The following is a 16,933-nucleotide window of genomic DNA, read 5'->3' as shown; positions in this document are numbered from 1 at the left end:
CAAAGATTATGGGATATATGCATACATACTTCCAAAAGAATTTAGCAGATGTCAAGGAATTCGCTTCTCTGAGGATTTTGGAAGCTAGATTGGGAATGGAATTAAACTTCAAAGAACCAGTCCCATAATGGATCAAATGGGAACCAGCAGTAGTGGACTCATATATGCTCAGCGCAGATGGCTCTGTCCAAGGAAATGGCAATGGGTTTGGAGGAATAATCAGAGACGCACTGGAAAATGTTACTCTGGCATATGCACGCTCTTCTTCTAAACCTTCGGTTATATATCAAGAACTCTTTGCAATAGAAAAAGGACTTCAGCACGCAAAAGAAAAAGGAATAATCGATCTTGAAGTTAACTCAGATTCCACAGGAGCTATCAACATTATCCAGGACCCAGGCCAAAGCCCTTGGTACTGCTCTAACATTGTGGCCTTAATTTCGTCCCTCAGGGGACACTGTTAAATGCAGTTTTAAGCATACTTATAGAGAGGGTAATCAGGCAGCTGACTACCTTTCAAAGTTGTACAGATCACTACATGATCTTGATATTTCCTTTCTTCCACCCCTTGATCTTAATTTACATAACAAAGTGGAAGAAGATAGGAAAGGAACTATATACTTAAGGGCTTTTTCTAATACAGGTTGAGGTCTGCCATAACCTCTAAACTTTTGAAAAAAAAGGGGGAAATCAAAACTTGGATGCAAATACATCAAACTAACATAAAAAAATAATTGTCGGAAAATCGAAAATTGGACGCAAATGCATTGAACCATACTAACCCTCAAAGATTAAATTAACGGGAAATCGGAAACTGGATGCAACTGTATTGAACTAACCTCAAAGAAAAATTAATTATAAATTGGAAACATAATGTTAATGTGTGGACCTAATCTTAAAGAATAATTAACGGGAAATCGGAAACCGGATGTAACTGTATTGAACAAATCTCAAATAATAAACTGGATGTAAATGCATTGAACTAACCTCAAGAAATAATTAACAGAAAATCAGAAATTGGATGTAAATTCATTGAACTAACCTCAAACAATAATTAACTGGAAATCAGAAACTAGATGCAAATGCAACCTTATCAAATAATAAACGAGAAATCAAAAACTAGATGCAAATACATTAAACTAATCTCAAAGAATAATTAACATGAAATCAGAAACTAGATGCAAATACATTGAACTGACCTCAAAGAACAATTAACAGGAAATTGGAAATTGGATGCAAATGTATTAAACTAACCGCACAGAATAATTATCGAGAAATCGGAAACTGGATGCAACTGCATTGAACTAACCTTAAAAAATAAATAACGGGAATCGGAAATTGGATGCAACTGCATTGAACTAACCTCAAAATATAATTAATGGAAACTCATAAACAGGATGCAAATGAATTGAACTAACCTCAAAACATAGTTGGGTTATATGTTGTGGGAATGTCTCGATAAATATAGTTTTGCATTTAAAATGATGTTTATCTTATCTCTTTTCATATGATTGGGAACTCTTTGCTATTCAAGTAGCTTCAATATGAACTTCACTTTATTAGGCAATCTCACAAAACTTCAATCAACCTTCTATTATTAAACAACAAAATGAAGTTGAAGAGTTTTATTTTAAATGGAGAGCGAGGTTTTTACGTTATAAGAAATTTGGATGAGTGATCAATATAATATTAATATATAATAGTTATGCATAGTTACAAATATTTTTTAAAATAATTAATATAACAACATAATATAACAACACCCGTTCGTAGATAATCTTTGAAGATTCCACATAGTGAGTCATGCACAATTTAAAGAATAATTAACGGAAAATCGGGAACTGAATAATTTTCGATGATCCCACATAGTAAATCAAGCATAATTTATTTTTATGTCATGTTTGCAAGGACACTACAAATGGATCAGTAGAAGTTAGTATTACACACCACATTGGATAATTAAAAAGAAATCAGAAACTGGATTCAAATACATAACTGGACTCAAAGAGTAATTAACGGGAAATTGGAAACTTTATACAAATGCAATAAACTAAACTCAAAAAGTAATTAACTAGAAATCGGAAACTGGATGCAACTGCATTAAAATAATGTCAGAGAATAACTAACGGAAAACTAGAAATTGGATGCAAATCCTTAAAAAATATTTAATGGGAAATCGGAAACGGTATGCAAATGCATGCATCAAACAAACCTCAAATAATAATTAACAGGAACCGGAAACTGGATGCAAATGCATTGAACTAACCTAAAAAAATAATTAACAAAAAATCAATAACTGAATGCAACTGCATTGAACTAACCTCATAGAATAATTGGCGGGAAATCGGAAACTAAATGCAAATGCATTGAAATAACCTATAAGAATAGTTAACGAGAAATCAGAAACCGCATGTAATTGCATCAAACTAACCTCAAAACATAAATAATCATAAACTAGATGCATATATATTAAACTAACCTTAAAGAGTTATTAATGGGAAATCAAAAATTAGATGCAAATGCAATGAACTAATCTCAAAGACTAATTAACGAAACATCGAAAAATGGATGAAACTGCACTGATCTAACCTAAATGAATAATTAATAGGAAATTATAAATTTGATGTAACTTCATTGAACTAACCTCAAAAAATAATTAACGGGAAATCAGAAACTTGTTGTAAATGCATTGAACTAACCTCAAAGAACAATTAACATAAAATCGAAAATTGGATGCAACTGCATTGAACTAACCTCAAAGAATAATTAACAGAAAATCAGAAACTGGATGAAACTACATTAAACTAAAATAAGATATTAACTAATGGGGAACCAGAAATTGGATGCAAATTAAATGCATTGAAATAACCTCAAAGAATAGTGTTTATCATAATTTTTTTATTATGATTGTGAATGCCTTGCTATTCAAGTAGCTTCAATTTTATCTTCGCCACATTGGGCATTCTCACAAAACTTCAATCAAACTTCTATTATTAAACCGAACAACAAAAAGAAGTTGATGGGTTTTATCAAGGTTTGGTGCTTCCTTTTTATAGAGAGTGGTGCATGAAATTTGAATGACTGATTAATATAATTTTCATATCTCATAGCTCTGCATAGTTGCTATTAATTTTTAGATCAAACAGTACCCGTTCGTAGGACGGGTTCGGAAGCTAGTATAAAGTGTATAACTTGATAGAGTTGGTTTATAAGGTGACTAATTATGTTTGGCAGACTCCGGGAAAAAAAAGATTTATTATTAGTTTGCCATTAACCTAAAAAACATGTTTTGTGTTGGGCACCACCCAAATACATCAATTTAACTTGTTGGCAACCTCTTATAGCTCCCCCCCCCACACACACACACACATTTACTCCATACATTTAAACTCACGAGTCATAACTAAACCAGTCCTAAACCCTAATCCCTAAAAACTTTACCTTAAGTCCTAAACTACTTAATCAAACATAATCAAAACAATAAAATGAAAAACCCTAACATTTTAGAACATGAAGATCCCCTCTACGGACGGATGTCGACGTGTTTGTTTCCCTTCCTCTATTTTTCTCATGCGCATCACCACGACCCGAACTACTCCTCTATTACAAGTAAGTTTAACCCTTAAGTTATTCTACTCTATTTTGATTTGGCTTCGATTTCTATATGCTAATTTGGTGAATGCGGTTAGAGAGTGGTCGAAGAGAGAAGAAAGACACGAAGGTTGAAACTGGTTAGTACCAGTTTCTCAGTTTTTGTTGAATTTGGTAGGGGGTGTACGGGACCTTGTATAGTGCCCAACATAAGTACAAACCCCAAATTGGGCCGATTTGGGCTGGGGTCTACCCAATACAATTTGGGGGCTGTTAATAGTAGGCCCTTAAAAAATAGCTAAGATACATTAAAGCAGATATGTGTGTCCTTATTTGAGAAGAGAACGAAGTGTCTGACTCGGCAAAATACCCAAAACTGAGGTGTATCACATACAATATGTACGTACATCGTGTTTGACGTGGATACCTAGAAAAATATATGGTGTGTCCCTTTAACATAGGATAATAGTACATAATTAGTTACAAATGCGATCATTCTGTCTTCATTCATCATTCCATGATGTATCTGTTTATACTAAGGGACCAAATGGTACTATATGTGGAACTGGAATGGGAGGGTTAGGAGAGGATACTTGTTATGTGGCAGAATGTCATGCAATTATGGAGGGCACTAAAAAGGCAGTGGAACTGGGATGGAAGCACATATAGGAAGGGCTACAGTGGCACAAGGACCAAAATATCACCGATATTTTTGAAATATCGCCGATATATCTCGGTTTTGAGGTACTTGATATGGATATATTGTGATATATCGGATGGATATATTGACATATTTTGTATCCGATATATATCGGATTTTCCTATATATCGATTGACATATACGATATATCCAATATATATCGTTGACTTTGACCGATTTTTATTAATATATCAACTATATTTCCGATATTTTCCGATATATCAAGATACAAAACAAAATTTTGACCAGTCAATAAAAAGATATATATCCACCGATATATCCGATATATATCGATTTTTGGGGGGTCTGATATATTGCCCGACATCGAAATATTTGGCCTTGCAATGGCTTGCGAGCTGGATCAACCAAGGATAAATATTTCGATGTCGGGCGATATATTTCTACAGTCCATAAAACCTAAACATTCTTATTGAAACTTTTCCTTTTGTTTTCCTTTTCTTGTAAAGTTTTCCAATATATATATATATATATATATGTAATTAAATAAGAACTTGGGAAGACTGGTCCTTGATCTATGCCACATTTCCAAACTTTCATCCTTGAGGACAAGGATTTTTAATGGGGAAGGCATTGTCATGTCCCATGGTCTAGACAAGGGAGTTTGGTAATATTTCTTGTTACATGCCACAGGGTTATTAAGTAATTAAGTAGGAATGTGTCTGATTTTATTTTGTTAGAAGGTGCCACGTGGAGGCACTTTATAGGGTAGTCAAAAGTTGTTTGTTTGCTTGTTAGAGAATGAGATAGAGAAAGAGTTGGGAGTTGTAAAGAAGGCATGAATAGAATTAATGAAAATTAGGGCTCGTCTCTTCTAGTTGAAGTAGAGAGTTTTGTTTCTTCCTTTATATATCTATGTTATTGTCTGAATATCTAGAAGTTCTGTAAACATAACAAGATCTTTCCTATTTATGTATTTGATGGATTTGTATACTTGACTGTTTCAATTAGAATAATTTCACTTAACGCTTTGTCAAGTTCCAGAAATCGTTGTCAAGGAGTTCAAGTGCGACAATAGGTTTGTTTTCATTTTATTTAGTAATATATCTTCTAGAAATCTCCAAATAAAAGATACATAATCTTCAATTTTTAAACACATACACTTTTCTTTTTAAGTTCTTATTTGAGGCTTACCTATTTTGTTCAAGTTTATTTTAATTATTACTTTACCATGTTGTTTGTTTTCTTCAGTTGGCTCAATTTGCATTCTGAGTGGTCTACATTCTACATTTTAACTATTACGATACTCATTATATTAGTTGTTAATTGCATTGTATGTGCTTTGTAGGTTCAAATATGATATTTTTTGTTTGTCTGAGAAGTAGTGCGTGGTAAACATGTGATGAATAGAAGAGAAAGACACTTAACTTTGGATTGATTTAGATTCCATAGCGACTGTATGGGCATTTCTAGGTAACAAACTTTAACCCCCTCCTCAACCTTAATTGACGCTTTATCTTGCTTTTTAAGCATGCTCAAAATTAATTTGTTTATACTTTAAAATAAACTTTTTAAGAAAGCTTTGGCCAACTTGCGGCAATTGAGGCCGTATCTCTTGACCAAATAAACTATGGTCTGATTCCTCATGGTTTCGTATTGCATTGATTCGCCATCTCACTAAAATATTGAATTCCTTGGCTTCTTAGAAACTGGCTATTGGGATTGGGTAGACCACAAAATCACAATGTATTTCTGTAAGCGTCTAAGTTGGATTCTTAACTGTATATGGTAATACATAGTGCATGTTATCAACTTTCAAAATGTCCGTTGTTGACACTAACATTGTCTTTTTTCAAGCATTCAACTGATGCAACCTTTAATATAGGGTTTATTTGATTTTTGGCCCCAGTTCTGTTAGTTGACTGGGTCAACTTTAACTGTACCGTATCATATTTTCAAAATGACATTTTTACCATTCACATGACTTGCACATGAAACTTGTAATTATCAGTTTTGATTTATTTCGATCTTGAATTCCAGTACAATTTTGTTTTGTTGATTTCGATTTAAATGACCAACTAAATTAAAAAATTGACGGCTTGGATGTTAGTTTTTACATATCACGAGAAGTTGAGAAGGTGTTAGTTTATAATTAGGGCACTAAAATTACTAATTAATAATTACCCTAACCATTAGGGTTTAAGGTTACTTACAAAATTTGGTGATTTTTTCCAATTATAATTTATTTGTAAAATTGAACAAAAATTAGCCCAAATTATACCATATAAATTTGGATTTTTGTCAAATTAGGCTTCTACCGTGCATATTATACATAAATTGGCCTCAATTACATGTAACAAATAGAGGCTTTCGTCAAATTAGGGTTATATTGTGCATATTATTGAACATAAATTGGCACTAATGACACATAACAAATTAGGGGCTTTATCCAATTAGAGTTATATTTTGCAAAGTGAACACTATGAAGTCTATTGGAATGTGGGATTTAAGTATATTTTTAAAAAATTATTCCATTTAAATATATTTTTATTTTTGGCCCCTCTTTCAACAAAACTTTTAAGCTTTTAGCCCCTCCTCCATTAATGGACTATGGGAGCAACATTCAAAGCTCCAATGGCTAGTAGCTAATAACCCTTGGATGCCAACTGTAAGATTTTGACACGTATCATTTTGTTTTGTTTTAAAAAAAAAGTCACGTGAGGCCATTGTGAGGGGTATTTAGGCCATTTTAAAGTTATGAAGAGCAAAACATACGGTGTAGTTAAAATTGACCCAGTCAACTGACAGAACTAGGACCAAAAATAAATTAAGCAACTTACAGGAGCCAAACGCTGAGTACTCTATTAAAAATGGGGCCAAAATAGGGTTTATAAGTGCCCTTCGAAGCTTGACTGAGGCTGCAGGGGTTGGAATTTTATTTTAGCTACATACTGCCTATTGTATTTCCAATGATGCTAATTTGGATTAACCATGAAACGAGAATATATGGTGAAGCTTTGGTTTAGACATGGCATGTGAATATATGGTGAAGAAATTATGTTATGAAAAATATCAAATAATGAATGGAAGGACCTATTAATTAATTAGACTAATTAAAGAACTGTTGGTACAGTAGCACACTCCTTGACTAAAATGGTTGTGGTGCTTTAAATGCTGAAAGACCACATTTTATCTTTTGTAAGTACGAAGTTCTGATTACCATTACTAATTCTGACTTGAGTTTGAAATTTGGGGATGTGTAGTAATCCACAATGTTGTTTCTTTCTCGCAGGTTGCAGGGGGAACATATATTTCTACAATAGCATTCCCAGTATATTGGGTATGCAATATTTCATGAAGAGCCTCCTTTTCAAAGTAGAATGTGATGTGTTGCAATATTGCATTAGTTTGTCTTTTCTCAGAGGTTTTTGCTTAAGGTCTGGAAGGAAAAGTGGCAATCGATCAAGAGATGAAAGATGTTTAAATTATTCTAACGCCAATTGGGGATGTAAAAGGATGCATGTAGTAACCATATTCGTGACACATGAGGTAACTTGTGGTAGGTGGGCCCGATGCGAAATAGTAAAGAGAAGACATGCTGCAGTACATTAGGTCCACGGAACCTTAAAGGCATAGGACACCGAGGTGACACGTGGAGAGGCAGTGAACGCTGGATGAAGAAGGAATCAATGAACCAAACGAAAGGGGGGGGGTGATAAAAAGAGGAGAGAGAGGTAGAGAAAGGAGGGGGGAAAACAGAGAGGTGTGAGAGAGAGAAAGAATAGAAGTGAGTTTAGAGGGTGTAAATTTAGATAATACATTTGGCACCGTCTGTGGGGAGTTTATCAATAGAAAATGGCCACTGTAGCGAAAATAGGAGTGGGAAGACCTAGTAAGGTAGCAGTTCAAAAGGTTGTAGAGGAAACAATGAGTGCTGAAATGGAAGGGATAGGGGAGGAAGAGGTATCAGACGTGGCGGCAGACGCCACCAAACTTCTTCAAGATGAGATAGTTAGGCTGAGGAATGAGAATGACGAGTTAAGGAAGGAAAGAAAGACCACACAAGGGGAGCTGAAATAGGAGATGAAGCGGAAGGGGTAGTGAAGCGGAAGGGAAGAATGAGGAATACCCACCTGTACCTGGTGCAGAACAAATGGGGGACATCACACTTGAGGTAATCTAGGCGATGATCGAAAAAGACAGGGAAGTGAACCGCGCAGCAGAAAGAGCGAACCAAAGTGCCGCAAAGAAAGTGGTGGCAAATCTAAAACAGAATCCGCTGGCAGATTCAATATGGAACTTGGAGGTACCTAAGAGGTTCACCCAACCAAGGTTTGAGAGATATGATAGGAAAGGAGACCTGGTGGATCATTTGCATCACTTCCGGTAACAGATGCCGTTGTGGCAGGAAAGCATGTATGATAGACTCCGTTGCATGATGTTCCCCATAAGTCTTAAGGGGGGAGCCTCGGACTGGTATTACAGGTTGACATCGCGGAGCATCAAAAAAGGAAGGTGGTCGATATAGTGGACCTCTTCAATGTCAAGCAGAGATCAACAGAGTCACTAAGAGAGTTTTTTTGTAGATTCAAGGAAGAGACGTTGAGAGTGGAAAATCTTGATGAACATACTGCGGTCATTGCCTTCCAGCATGGGTTGAGGTTAGTAACTAGAGTCCACGAATTGATATCCAAAATCGGGATCACTACTTTGCACGCTTTGTACCTAAAAGTAGAAAAATACATACGATATGAGGACATCATGCAGAGGAATGCAAAGGAACAGAAGAAGACAGGAAAGGCAGTGTAGGTTGTAGAGAGAGAGGATCAAAAGGACAAAGGTAGGACAAAGGAAAGAGAAAGGGGATCATATAAAGGAGAGACACGAGGACCAGAGAGAATCGGGGATTGAGGCAGGAGGGACATCCGAGAGAGGAAGCCATACGATAAGATAGAGAAAACTTCTCTTAACAGGCCGTTAGAGGAAATCTAACGCTAATTAAGGGACAACTATATTATGAGGGTCCGCGGAGTACACCAGGGGAGTTGGAGGGGAAACTATTTTGGGCGTATCATCAAATCAGGGGTCATGCAACTAATGAATGTTATGCCTTAAAGTGGCTAAAGGAAAGAATGATTGAGAAGGGGATGCTTAGGGAGATTGTCACTGAGGTTCACCAAGCCGAAAGAGTGCCGGCCCCGGCTAGAATCTTAGGAACTATCAATGTCATTTTTAGTGGAGAAACGCTGGGAAGAAATGCACACAAAGACAAGATAAGGAAGACAGCAAGTTAACAGCAGGTCAATGAGGTGTTGAGTATACCGCAGCTAGTAGTGGGAACCGCGATAGGAGAGGAAAAGATAATGTTCACCCTAAAGGATCTGGAATCAGTAATTTCACCGCACAAGGATGCATCGATGATCACTATAGCAATGGGTAATTACCTGGTAAAGAGGGTGTTGATAGACTGCGGAAGTTCAGTGGATTTGCTATTCAGAGGGGTCGTGGAGGAAATGAACATCGACAGAGAGCAGATGAAAGCCCTGCAAACAAACCTATTTGGATTCAACGGTAGCATGACATATCCCATGGGTGAACTCGTGCTACTAGTAACCACGGGTTCGGTGACTGTATTCACAAGATTTATGGTGGTGGACACCAATTCCCAGTATAATGCAAGCCTAGGGAGAAGATGGATCCATGAGATAAAGGCAATCACGTCAACGTATTACCAGGTAATCCGCTTCCTTACAAATGGGGGAATGTATGAAATAAGAGGGGACCAAGTCGCAGCGCAGAATATTCATCAGGTGACTGTGAAGAGTATGGTCCGAGGAACAAAAGGGGAGGGTGCTGACGGTGGACAAGGGTCAACATAGAAATTACAGGATGTGGTTACGACGGAAGTATATGAGCCGCTGGCGGAGCCAAAAACTTTGGATGAGATTGAGATACTGAACCTGGGAGTGGGAGACTAGGAGAAATTTACATCGGTGTGGTTTGACTTACCAGACGAATGGAAGAGCAAGCTGGTGCAGTTTTTGGCAGAGAATAAGGACATATTTGCGTGGGTAATCGAGGATATCACAGGGTTAGACCTAGAGTTTGCCTATCATCACCTTCATATGAATGCAGATGCAAAGTTGGTAAGGCAGAAAATGAGAAGTATAAGACCGAAATACGATGAGGGGATTCGCGAAGTGGTTATATGGCTGAAAGGTGCTGGGATAATAAGGGATGTAGAATTCATAGAATGACTTTCCAATGTGGTCGCGGTTCCAAAGAAGAACGACACAGTCAAGATGTGTGTCGACTTTACAGACGTAAACAAAGAGTGTCCTAAAGATTGTTACCCTATGCCTCGAGTGGACGAGTTAGTAGACATAACAACATGTTTCAAAGTATTTTCTTTCGTGGACGCGTCCATGGGATACAATCAGGTCGCGATGTTCGGTCCAAATCAGGAGAAGACAATCTTCATAGTGGAAGGGGGTACCTATTGTTACACAAGGATGCCTTTTGGTTTAAAAAATGCTGGGGCCACATTTCAACGGTTGGGAGAAAATATGTTTGAAGGCAAGATTCGGAAAAGGATTTAAATATATATTGACAACATGGTGGAAAAAAGCATGTCAGAAGAGGAACACTTAGAAGGACTCTAGGAGGGTTTTTAGCATATTACAAAGGCATAAGCTGAAACTCAATCCTGAGAAGTGCACGTTCGGGGTAACTTTAGGAAAGTTTCTGGGTTACATAGTCACTCACCGGGGAATAGAGGTGAATCCCGAGCAGATTCAATCACTAGTAGAAATGTCATCCCCTCATAATGTGAAGGAAGTACAACGGTTAGCTGGCAGGGTCACGACATTCAATAGATTAATTTCCAAGTCATCGGACAAATGCCGACCACTGTATCGTTTGCTGAGGAGTATGCCCGATTTCCAATGGACTGTGGAGTGTGAAGGTGCCTTTAAGGAATTAAAGAGTTATTTAGGAAAGGTACCCTTATTGTCACGACTGGAACAGGGGGAGAAGTTGTATTTGTATCTAGGAGTCACGGAGTATGCGGTAAGCTTAGTCCTCATGCGAGTTGTCGATAAAGTGGAAAAGCCAGTTTACTTTCAGAGTAAAACCTTACTGGATGCAGAGACTCGGTACAGTAGGATTGAGAAGTACGCTTTGGCTTTGATTATTTCAGCACTAAAGTTGAAGCCTTACTTCGAGTCACATTCGGTGGTGGTAGTAACGAATCTACCCCTTAAGCAAGCATTGAAGGCAGAGAAGTCAGGGAGAATGCTAAAGTGGGTGGTGATCCTTAGTTCTTATGAGATTCAGTACCAAATTAGAACGGTAGAGAAGGCGCAAGCTATGGCGGAGTTTTTGGCAGAATTTTCGGCCGAGGACCCCACTTGGGGAGAGGAGATGGTCATGGAACAAGAAGGTGAGGTTAGTCGCGACCCCTTGGGACTAGCGGAACGGGTGGAAAGTTTTCACAGATGGTTCTGTGATAGATACATGGAACGGAATTGGTGTCATATTGGTGACTCTTGAGAACACTCGTCTAGAGTTATCGATGAAACTGGGATTTGTGGCTTCTAACAATGAATCTGAATATGAAGCAGTGATAGCAGGATTGGATTTGGCTAAAGATCTTGGGGTGAGCGAATTGTCAGTTTACTCCGATTCTAACTTGGTGATTTGTCAAGTGAATGGAGGGTTTGCGGCTCGTTGCCCAAGGATGACGAGATACTTGGAGGTCCTACAAAGAAAGGCAAGCAAGTTCAATAAGATCAAGTTTGCCCACTTAGGCCTCGGTGAAAATAGACACGCCGACGCGTTGGCTTATGTGGATGTGGTGCTTCTTGGGATAGAGGGTCGATCTATTGAAGTAAGGGTGTTAAGCAAGCCAAGTACATAAGAGAAAGAGGCTGTTTAGCTCACCACTGAGAGGGATCTGGATTGGATGGAACACATAAAGAGTTTTCTTTCGGGAGTAGAGATAGGAAACAAGCAAGAGAGGCAAAAGATGGAGCAGGTGGGTCAAAGGTACACCTTACTAGATGGGTTTTCAGCGAACCATTGTTAAAATGCGTAGGGCCGCAACAAGCTTAAGAGATGTTGGCTGAGGTACACGAAGGGGACTACAGAAGTCATTCTGCTGGGAGAACAACAACGCATCGGTTGGTATCACAGGGGTATTTTTGGCCCCATATGAAGAGGGATGCCATGGAGTATGCCAAGAGATGTGAGAAATGCCAAAGATTTGCACCGCTCATATATTCACCAAATGAGCCGTTGCATAATGTGTTCAGATCTTGGCCATTCGCCATGTGGGCACTGGATATTGTTGGGGCTCTGCCCATGGTGAGCGGCAAAAGGAGATTTATTTTGGCCGTTACCGATTATTTTACTAAGTGGGTAGAGGGTGTGGCATTACAACAAGTTAAGGAAGAATAAGTGAAGAAGTTCCTGTGGGAGAATATCATATGTGGGTTCGGGCTCCCACATACAATCGTCGCGGACAATGGAACCTAATTTACATGGGGAAAGGTACAAGAGTTCCTTCAAGCGTTCAGGGTGAAGCAGGGGTTCTCAGCCCCCTACAATCCTGAAGGCAATGGGCAGGAAGAGTCATCAAACAAAATCATAATGGAGAATCTAAAGAGAAAATTGGAGGAGCGGAAAGGAGCTTGGGCAGATGAACTAAATCACGTGTTATGGGCTTATCACACAACACCGCGAACATTCACTAACGAATCACCATTCGCGATAGCGTATGGAGTAGAGGCGGTCATACAAGTGGAGATGATAGTTTCAACGACCAAAACCAGAGTTGTGGAAGGGGGAGTAAATGAGGTGATATTAGCCGCAGATTTGAATCTCATCAAAGAAAAGAGAGAAATAGCGTGCATCAGGTTAGAGGAGTACCATCGGAAGCTGCAGAGACATGTAGTATGATAAGCGAGTAAAGCCACGTACATTCAAGGTTGGCAATTTCGTGCTATAGCGAGTGACCCTAGCCACCAAGAAAGAGAATGAAGGTAAACTGGGTCCCAACTGGGAGGGACCATATGTAGTGGTAGAGAAGGGTACTTATAGAACTTATCGATAACATACTTCAACTGGGGAAAAGATCGAGAAACCATGGAACATCAGAATGTTGAAAAAGTTCCATGGGTGAGTCTTTGTTTAGTTTTTCAATTAAAAGAGAGGAAACTTGCTTTTAGATATTGCTAAGTGAGCTGAGGAATGATATTTTATGTTAAATGTTATATCAATGAAATAAAGGCCATACTTCTTCTAATTGTTTCATGAGTATTGGGCTATGAACGAAAATAACTTGGGGGCAAATTGAGCTGCCCCCATCAGCTTCTCCTGGTGACCAAAGGCAGGGGGGTGGATGAGGCCTTCGCGGACTTGATGTCCTAATCAAACTTGGGGGCAAATTGAGCTACCCCCATTAGGCTTCATAGCTGACCAAAGATAGGGGGGGGATGATGAACCCTTCGCGGACAAAATGTTCGAATCAAACTTGGGGCAAACTGAGCTACCCCCATCAGGCTTTACAGCTGATCAAAGACAGCGGGGGGATGAGCCCTTCACTAACTAGATGTCCAAATCAAACTTGGGGGCAAATTGAGCTGCCCCATCACTCCTTGGTGACTGACCAAAGATAGTGGGGGGGGGGGGGGCAGATGAGCCCTTCGCGGACTAAATGTCCAAATCAAAGTTGGGGGCAAACTGAGCTACCCCCATCAGGCTTCACAACTAACCAAAGACAGTAGGGGGGGGGGTGGTGAGCCCTTCGCAGACTAGATGTCTGAATCAAACTTGGGGGAAAATTGAGCTACCCCATCAGGCTTCATAGTTGATCAAAGGCAATGGGGGGATAATCAAAATTGGGGGCAAACTGAGCTACCCCCATCAGGCTTCACACCTAATCTATGATAGCAGGGGGGGATGATCCCTTCCCAGACCAGAGGTCCAAATCAAACTCAGGGGCAAACTGAGCTGCCCCCCACCAGGCTTCACAGCTGACCAAATACAGCAGGGGCGGGGGGATAAACTCTTCGCAGACTAGATGTATGAATCAAAATTGGGGGCAAACTGAGCTGCTCCCATCAGGCTTTACAACAAGCCTCACCAAGACGCCACATGTTGGAAACATTGCGGTGATAGAATTGAACCAGGACACTTGCGGTGTGGTATAGGGCCAATACTACTTGAGATATCACATTAGGACATGCTGGGAATTGAAACAAAAATTGAGGTGGAAAATGAGCTTAATTAATGACTTGCTGGGAACAACCTGAAATCCAGGCTAAAAGGTTTAAATACAAACATGCAAACGTACAAGCATTCGAAGTATATGAAGATACAAACAAAGACACAAAGAAACAAAGACACAAATGTTCACTTTTGTCCCTCAGTCACATTCTCCTGTGGAGGGACCTCATCCACATCCGTAGCTGTGGCCTGATCATTTGCCACCTCAATAGGGGAGGTTTCTGCACTGGGAGTGTCTAGAGGCAACAGAGGTGTATCAGCCTCATGGACGACAGATGGAGTTGATAAAGCTCCAGGGTCAGGAACTGGAGGCTGAATGGGGAGTAGACGGCTGGCTGCACTATGATCTTCAAGATGTTGCTTAAGTTCGTGGGCTATCTTCTTCACAGCTGATAAAATGTAAAACGATAGTTTTACCTACGAATAAGTAACGAAACTCAACGTAAGTAAAACTAAAACTATCAAGGAGCTTTATATTATCAAAGTTTTCTACACTTTCGATGCTATTGCAATAAGTGGAGTAGAGAATTCGTTCCACTCTTAGTTCTTTAGAATTAAAGTTAACGACGATTATCAGTTCTATCAAAGTCAATAAGAGTAACGATGGAAATTATACTACGATGGTAATTCAACTAATCAAGAAATGATAATTCAAACTACGAAAATACTAAATTGACAATATGAGGAGGAATTAGGGGGATTTGATTCCACCTTAATTCTACTTAATCAACTAGCGAGGAATTGTCATAATCCGAATTGCAATGCTTCTGCATAACAATTGGGTCTTTCTAATCCCTAATTGTTCATGATAATCTCTACCAACTAACAACTAGCATGTGAAGCAATCAAACCCATTCTCATAATGAAATAATTGCTTTCTAGAATGGAATAGATTATTACAAATGATTCTACGCTAACAACAATTAAGTTTCATTAAGGCTTCCTCAAACCCTTCTAATGGAGGTTTTAGTCTTGAATCATTATACTATCATTTATAAAACAAGAACAAATAGAACAACTCATTATTGAATAAATGATTAAAATTTATAAATCTAATTTAATAATAGTCTAAGAATTCAACTGAAATTAAAACTGAATTTAGGAAATGAAAGTAAGACAAACTAATTATGAATTTAAGACAACTAAACCTAAATAAGAATTGAATCATAAAACTAAATTGAAATGAAAAACTAATTCTTTATTATAAAACTAAATCTGATTCTAAAGTAAAACTCATTCCTTGTTCTAAAACTAATTAACTGAATGTAAAAAAACTAGATCTAAACTAAGTTATTGGATTTTTGCTAAGTAAAAAAACTCTATATGGTTAAGAGCTAAGTCTTTGTCTCTCATATGGAGGAGACAAGATCCAAAAATTCATGCATGGGCTGAGGAGCCATGTTTTGGGTTGAAAAATTGAGTCTAAAACCTTATTACTTCAGTCCACAAAGGGATTTTCAGCTGGATTTGATTTCAACAGTTTTTTCGTCTACTTCCACTCCTATGATTGGGACAAGGCTTCAACCATTAGAACGATCTTTCCGAGCCGGTTGTTTTGACATAAGGTAGACCCAATTTCGAGGTCTGAGTCCAAAGATACGGTCTTTGGAAGTTATGTTGACTTTTGTTCGCTATTTCTACCCTCGTTGACTTTGACTTTTCAGCTTTGACCGATCTTTAAAAAGGCTTTTTCTCCTTGAATCTTGGCCTTTAATCATAGAACTTCGTAACAACCAACCTTTGCTCTATTATCTTGCAAAAAAGGCGCATTTCAGCACATATTCGACTTTAATGCTTGAAATACACAAGAACACGATAACACTACTAACTTTTACTTATTAATCACACAATTGGTCTAAAAGTAATATTGTTAAGGGGTTAAAACTACAGTTTTGGGCTCTTATCAAACCACCCGCAAACAGCATTTTGCTTGTCCTCAAGCAAATATGAGAAATTATAATAAGTGACCAAAAATGGAGTTCTAACTAATCTCGTTTCGCCGAGTGCGATTGCATTGACCATATGCAACAAGGCCTTAAACCACTAGGAATTCCCTAGTGGACGAGTTATAGCCTTGTGAGAGTTTTCCAGTGAAGATACTCACAAACTTCATCTATACTACAACGACTAAGAAATAAAACTATTGTTTCTTTATTTATGTCTCAATTATCTATACATCTCACTAGCAATGAATACATAATAATCAAGTCAAAACCTAAGCTAATATAAGCATAATAATCAATCATCTACGAATAAACATATATATAATGAGTAATACTATGAAATGCAGTAACAAGTCCGTTTCTGAAACTTTAGAATAACGTCCTTAAGTAGGTCCTCACATAAAAGTCAAGAAATAAACACTCTGATTTTTCCACTCAAGTTTTGCTACTCCAG

General features: G+C 38.2%; 1 protein-coding gene across 1 annotated transcript; it reads left to right on the top strand.

The window, feature by feature from the left end:
- Positions 1-9,681: 9,681 nt before the first annotated feature.
- LOC147516082 (uncharacterized) lies at positions 9,682-10,128 on the top strand. Its single transcript, XM_086593159.1, has one exon. It carries the CDS (start codon positions 9,682-9,684, stop codon positions 10,126-10,128), a length of 447 nt encoding a protein of 148 aa, XP_086449285.1.
- Positions 10,129-16,933: the final 6,805 nt, after the last annotated feature.

Source organism: Coptis chinensis, chromosome 2 (genome assembly GCF_015680905.1).
Source record: "Coptis chinensis isolate HL-2020 chromosome 2, ASM1568090v1, whole genome shotgun sequence".
Lineage (NCBI taxonomy): Eukaryota > Viridiplantae > Streptophyta > Magnoliopsida > Ranunculales > Ranunculaceae > Coptis > Coptis chinensis.
Note: the sequence above shows the minus strand (reverse complement) of the source record. Positions and strands in the feature narration are given on the sequence as shown.